We start from the raw sequence: 7,086 nt of genomic DNA, 5'->3' as shown, positions 1-7,086 counted from the left end.
TCTCTTTGGTGTCCGACTTGTTAACACTAAATCTATTCGACGATTTATCATTTATGGTGAGCGAACGTTTGCTTTCATCATTGGGAACTCGCGTACACGAGAGTTTATGTGCTTGAACTATATATCTTTCATGACGGCTAATACGCGCTCTCATCTGATTCACAGTACAATAAGATAGCCTCATCTTCTTATCCAGATAACAACTGAATTAACAAAACAACTCATGATTAAGTGTAAGGATGAACTATGTTCCGTTTGAGCCGGATCATTGAAGTCCATATAAAACGCTCATGCATAACGTTATTCATAGAAACATAACATGTCAATGGATGAAAGCAATAACATATAACTGGGGTCTAACAGCTTTTAATTCATATGTGCTATGTTTGTCATTTACTTATCTTCACAAATTATTACCTAAATGACACAAAATAAACCTCAAGCACGAACACAAATATAAAGACATCTTATATTACAGCATCAAAGTTCGATAAAGCAACAGCCAGATACATATATATAGCCACACGGATCAGCCCAGCTAACCAGAGCTAAGCATCCTTATTCACCCACCCACCACAAGTTCGAACCATGTACTACACCCACACACCATAAGTTCGAACCGGTTACTACACCCACACACACACACCAAGTCTTCCTCACACTTTATTTAGATATTATACTACGATCGACATATAAGTCACTGGATTAAGCCCTCTCTCCGTTGATGAGATCCATGACCACACGCTTAATACTTCCATTGTTCTTCTTCAACAGCCTCCTGTTGGCTTCCGTATCTGCAAAACCCTAATCAACACCACTAATCAATAAACAACATCACTAACATTTAAAGCTAATAACACACAGGTATGAAATCTACACACTCACCATTTCCTGCAGTTCGTCGAGCATTGGATCCCACTCTAAAACACCACAAAGATCATCAATAGATTTCTCCAGATCGTAATCGTTCATCCTCAACACTTCCGTGTTCAAATCCAGCTGCTTGAATCCCATCTCTTCCAGTTCCTTCACAAGAGCCTGCTCCTGCTGTTCACTCACCTCTCGACTAACAGAACCCGACGGCTTCACCGCCGCCACTGTGGGGGGTGATGACGGTGCACCACTAACCACAGCAGGTGGCGGTACAGAAAAGTCCACCATAGTATCCAATCCTACTGTGGGATACAAACCTGACGAAAACGTAGGTCCAGCTGGAAGCGAAGCCAAAGCACTTGCCACTTGTGCAGGGTTATAAACCGGATTGCTAGCAGTCGCTGGTGGAGCGGAAAGAGTAGCCATAGTGCTTGACACACCACCGTTATCGATAATCAACGAGTCATTAATCGGAAAATTCATCTCATCATCCTTAGGTGAAAAATCACCAAACGTATTTCCAGAATCAGTGACCTTGATGATATTGTTTCCGGAAAGAATGTTATCCATAACAAGATCCTGATTAACTACTTCCGGGTTCCTTGTGACAGGTGGCAGATTCAAATTGATCGAGGTTTCCCCCAAATCTTTCATAGCAGCATCCACCTGCAAGAACGAAAGAACAATAATCAAAATCAATAACACTAATATGTAAGCATTAACATAAATCGAAAATCGAAAGAACTTATTTACCTGAATTAAGACCCAAACGCGTTGCCCAAACTTCTGTCCAGATGGAGACGCCATCCTCCAATAAGAAACATATCGGCCCGGAAGCTCCGGAGCGGTAAAGTCAACCGCGATGTCAAGCTCCTTGTCCACAGGCAAACCATCTACCGGGATCTGACAGAAGATATAAACGCTAAGGGACCGGATTTGAAAATTTCAAACTAGAACAATAGGGTATAGCTACAAAGACTACAAACCTCAACATCGACAAAATCTGAATTGCTTAACCGATCTCCCCCGATCCACTGAAGCTGTGAGCCATGGGGCCAGATGACGGTGCCGTTGTTCCTCATCCTCCATATTTTGGTGAATGCAGTGAATGGAGCCATGATGGTTCCGTCAAGAACATTAACATCAAGTATGAATCGGCTATCGAGCTTTGACCGAGGGAGCTTTGACCCAGGAGCCCGCATGGCATGTGGTAGTGTTGGAGGTGGAATACGGAAAGACTGTAAAGACACGAAACATCCCAGTGAATAAATTGTTATCAGTTTTTCACCAAGTGAACCATAAATCATTAATATAACTTATCTCAAAACTACATACAGGATCATAGAACCCCTTGAAGGGCATATGTTGACGCCTAAAACTAGTTGTCGGGCGATCGATTCTAATGTAGTCAGTTGCATTTCCCATTCCCGCAAAGCAAACGTTGCACAAGTCGTAATTTTCTTTCCTGCAACAGTTACACAAGTTTAAAAAAAAAAAAAAACTTACATACGTCTTTACAACATCAATTTAATATTTTCTTACACTTTTGACTTGAACCGAGGCCCGGTTATGGGATGAACTCCACATCCATCGCAACAAACACCCATATGGAATATGGAGCCAATGCCATTACTAACAAGACCGTGTCTCTTCCAGTGAGGGCCACGAGAATGACGATGCCCCTGTGAAACAGAGTCATTCGTTAACGGAATCCCGGAAAATGGCCAACCTGCGTTCACCATCCCCTGAGCCCAGCTTGAAGAGCTGCCAGAATCATTACTGTTTTTGTTAACATCTGTGACTGCCTGCGCACTTTGGGACCCCTGGCCCACTATTCCATCCTGTAAGTGTTGGTTCATTTGGTGTAGTTGTTCAAAATAGTGTGGAGACAAAAGATCAGGCTTCAAAGGTTCATTAAAAGCTCCACTGCTGATGTCATCCTTCTTCTCCGAGCCAAATTCTTTCTTAATCTCAACACCACCGATAGTGTTCTTGCCTTTGCCGGTAGACCCTTCACCAACGCTCTTTGTTGAGTTAATCGGAGCCTGAAACGATTCGTACTCAAAGTAAGGAACGTTAAGATCCACGCCTCGTGGAGGCTGAACGTCTTTGAACTTCACACCTTCAGTCACCTTTTGAACCTGTTTTTCTTTCTTCTTAGAGTTTGAACTTCCAGCTTCAGGGTTCACCTGAACCTTAGTCTCCACAGATGACGGTTCAGATTTCACATTTGATGGACCCGCAGTAGGAGGGTTCGCCTTCTGGCTAGCCACCTGGTTCAAGTACAAAGCCTTCATCTTTTCTACAAGCTCCGCAACTGGAGCAGAAGACGATGCTTTAGATGCTAAATCAAGATGTAGCTTTGAGAGAGCTTCACGAAGCGGCTCAGGAACAGAGTTTATAATTTCAGAAATCCCAGAGTTCAACGTTTGAAACGGAAGTGGGTTTTGTGATCTCATGGGAGTAGAATTCCCACTTGATGCATTAGAGTTGCTACTCTTTAGGCTCACAGTAATCCTCACTGGATTCAGAGATTGTCTAACAACATCATGAAGATCGTCATCGTCAGCAAGAGTAACCACATCACCATCTTCATCGACATAAGTCATGGTAAACTCGACATCAGAACCGAAGCTGAAAAGCCCGCGGATCTTTTCCATCAACATATCAATGTCGAGAACAAGTTTCTTGTCATTGACAGAAGCAATGAAACGCCGAAGCGTTTCCCCAAACTTAACCTGCAAATTTACCACATGTCCATTAAAACTTCATCAACAGAAAGCCGAGATTAAACAAAACACACTACAATACTAAAATTTCATCATACCAACATAATCGGCTAATCAAAATGACTCTGTATAATACTTAACCATTCAGAGGCAAATGTCTGAACCATTCAGACATCTATCTACCCACGAAACAAACAGTCTGAACCATTAAGTGCTGAACCAGTAAGAGGTCTGAACCTTTAAGAGGTAAACAAACAGCTCCTTGCATAATAATTTATTCTTTTTAAGTCAGACAAGAAGACATTGAATATTATCACATCAACATTTCAGCTTTCAACACAAAAATCTACAAAACTAACCCTTCAACACACCTACAATTCTTCGATTCACATAATATTTTGTTATAATCCTAAACAAAAGTTACACTAACACATCAAAATGAACAATAATTCGTTGTACAAATGAAAATAATAAGAGGCAAACAACAAAATGATACAAAACAAAAGAGAGAAATTAGGTTTTACCCCAATAAAAATAACAAAAAAAAGTAAAAATGATACTGATCGTCGTCGTAAAAAGATCAACAAAAACCCTAACCCTAGCTTCACAACAACCTTTAATTCAAACAACTATTTTAATAATCACCCAAAAACATACACGATCAACAAATTACACCACAAAATACGGTAACAAGACGATCATATCAAAATCGACACATAGATATGCAAAATTAAACAATAAAAAACAAACCTTGATGACAATTGACGAAGACGCCATGTGGAGAGAGTGAAGTGAGAGAATAACAGAAAGAAAGAAAGAAACTTTGGAAACGATGATCGAAGAGTATATGATTAGATTGGATTGGGTGGATGGGAAATGGATGAGCTGAAAAATCGCGTAGCCGTGAGCCGCGAAGCGATTTCAGTGACTGTGAGGTTATGGTTATGGTAACGGTACGAACACAAGACAAGGGGTATATAAAGAATTCGTCTTCTATCGTATTTGTTAGTAGTATCTTTCTTCCAAAGAAAACTCGAAAACTAGTACACTAAGGAAACCAATTTTCTATTTTTTTTTATACGTAATTACATCACCATCTACATGACATTCAATTATTTTGTTGACTTTCTGGTTGTTGACTAAAATCCGTTCGTGTTCAGACTTTAGATATTTTTTTAACGACGAATTTCTTGCTCTTTATAAATGACTTAAACCCAAAATCTCACACTTAAGTGTTTTAAAAGGTACTGGACCACCAACCTCAGTGGTGTTTAAACTTTAGATATGTATAGAAAGAATATTCTTTTTATTGCCCCTGAATATTGTTATACTACAAGTTCTTTTATGATGGGGACACGTAGTTGTTATCTCCTAGTGTTGGTTTTGAATTATTGATGATTATGCAATGTTTGTCTGGTAAGCCCTTGTTTGAAGGTAGGGCTGTAAAGAACGAACACAAACAAGGCCTTGTTCGTGTTCGTTCGTTAAGAATATTATGTGTTCACGAACGGTTCATGAACACTTACCGAACGAGATTTTTTGTTAGTGTTCGTTCGTTAAGGAAATGAACGTGTTCATGAACGGTTCACGAACACAGATAAAATCGACAAAGTTCAATTGTATTTTTCGATGTGAATAATAAGAAAGAAAGGTGGAGGTAGGGTTTCCTATTTTATTTGTTTGGGTAAATGGTTTAGATAAAATAAATAAATGCTAAAAAAATATTTAATGAACAACATAAACAACGAACATGAACGAATGTTCACGAACACGTTACCGAACGTTCATGAACGCAATTGAACGAACGAGACAGTTGTTCGTGTTCGTTCATTTAACTAATCGAACGGAATTTCTTGTTCATGTTCGTTCATTAACTAGACGAACGAATGTAAACGAACTTCCCGCCGAACGGTTTACGCACTGTTCGCTGAACGTTCGGTTTGTTTACAGCCCTATTTAGTAGTATCTTTCTTCCAAAGAAAACTCGAAAACTAGTACACTAAGGAAACCAATTTTCTATTTTTTTATACGTAATTACATCACCATCTACATGACATTCAATTATATTGTTGAGTTTCTGGTTGTTGACTAAAAACCGTTCGTGTTCAGACTTTAGATATTTTTTAACGACGAATTTCTTGCTCTTTTTAAATGACTTGAACCCAAAATCTCACACTTAAGTGTTTTAAAAGGTACCGGACCACCAACCTCAGTGGTGTTTAAACTTTAGATATGTATAGAAAGAATATTCTTTTTATTGCCCCTGAATATTGTTATGCTACAAGTTCTTTTATGATGGGGACACGTAGTTGTTATCTCCTAGTGTTGGTTTTGAATTATTGATGATTATGCAATGTTTGTCTGGTAAGCCCTTGTTTGAAGGTAGGGCTGTAAAGAACGAACACGAACAAGGCCTTGTTCGTGTTCGTTCGTTGAGAATATTATGTGTTCACGAACGGTTCATGAACACTTACTGAACGAGATTTTTTGTTCGTGTTCGTTCGTTAAGAAAATGAACGTGTTCATGAACGGTTCACGAACACAGATAAAATCGACAAAGTTCAATTGTATTTTTCGATGTGAATAATAAGAAAGAAAGGTGGAGGTAGGGTTTCCTATTTTATTTGTTTGGGTAAATGGTTTAGATAAAATAAATAAATGCTAAAAAAATATTTAATGAACAACATAAACAACGAACATGAACGAATGTTCACAAACACGTTACCGAACGTTCATGAACGCAATTGAACGAACGAGACAGTTGTTCGTGTTCGTTCATTTAACTAATCGAACGGAATTTCTTGTTCATGTTCGTTCATTAACTAAACGAACGAATGTAAACGAACTTCCTGCCGAACGGTTTACGCACTGTTCGCTAAACGTTCGGTTTGTTTACAGCCCTAGTTAGTAGTATCTTTCTTCCAAAGAAAACTCGAAAACTAGTACACTAAGGAAACCAATTTTCTATTTTTTTTATACGTAATTACATCACCATCTACATGACATTCAATTATATTGTTGAGTTTCTGGTTGTTGACTAAAAACCGTTCGTGTTCAGACTTTAGATATTTTTTTAACGACGAATTTCTTGCTCTTTTTAAATGACTTGAACCCAAAATCTCACACTCAAGTGTTTTAAAAGGTACTGGACCACCAACCTCAGTGGTGTTTAAACTTTAGATATGTATAGAAAGAATATTCTTTTTATTGCCCCTGAATATTGTTATGCTACAATTTCTTTTATGATGGGGACACGTAGTTGTTATCTCCTAGTGTTGGTTTTGAATTATTGATGATTATGCAATGTTTGTCTGGTAAGCCCTTGTTTGAAGGTTCAATCGGGAACTGCCATCGCTCGGTCGTCCCTTCCGAGTCATGATGTGTTTCACTAAACCATCTCCAAGTAGGAGCTATTTGTGTAATTTGCTCTACATTGAATAATTTTATAACAATAAGGGCAAATCGGTTAATATTGTAAAGTTGA

The 7,086-nt window shown here is 38.7% G+C and overlaps 1 protein-coding gene across 2 annotated transcripts; it reads right to left on the bottom strand.

Annotated features, from left to right (window-relative positions):
- Window positions 1-434: 434 nt before the first annotated feature.
- Window positions 435-4,703, bottom strand: LOC110885207 (protein NBR1 homolog). 2 transcript variants are annotated; one of them, XM_022132895.2, is made up of 7 exons: window positions 4,353-4,703; window positions 2,416-3,611; window positions 2,209-2,338; window positions 1,860-2,111; window positions 1,627-1,776; window positions 886-1,539; window positions 435-804 (listed from the first exon to the last, which is right to left on the bottom strand). In XM_022132895.2, the coding sequence occupies exons 1-7, from the start codon at window positions 4,377-4,379 to the stop codon at window positions 706-708; spliced, it is 2,508 nt and encodes an 835-aa protein (XP_021988587.1). In that variant the 5' UTR covers window positions 4,380-4,703; the 3' UTR covers window positions 435-705. The 2 variants fall into 2 exon arrangements, with proteins under 2 accessions (XP_021988587.1, XP_021988588.1); XM_022132896.2 differs by having other exon boundaries at window positions 435-794.
- Window positions 4,704-7,086: the final 2,383 nt, after the last annotated feature.

This window comes from Helianthus annuus, chromosome 9 (assembly GCF_002127325.2).
Source record: "Helianthus annuus cultivar XRQ/B chromosome 9, HanXRQr2.0-SUNRISE, whole genome shotgun sequence".
In the NCBI taxonomy this organism is placed as follows: domain Eukaryota; kingdom Viridiplantae; phylum Streptophyta; class Magnoliopsida; order Asterales; family Asteraceae; genus Helianthus; species Helianthus annuus.
Note: the sequence above shows the minus strand (reverse complement) of the source record. Positions and strands in the feature narration are given on the sequence as shown.

Excerpts from the sequence above, each read along its gene's own strand:
- LOC110885207 (XM_022132895.2), bottom strand. The coding sequence starts at position 4,379 with ATGGCGTCTTCGTCAATTGTCATCAAG. Across the intron at positions 1,777-1,859 it reads CAGATTTTGTCGATGTTGAG|ATCCCGGTAGATGGTTTGCC; the intron begins GTTTGTAGTCTT and ends ATCTTCTGTCAG. Across the intron at positions 805-885 it reads TCGACGAACTGCAGGAAATG|GGTTTTGCAGATACGGAAGC; the intron begins GTGAGTGTGTAG and ends GGTGTTGATTAG.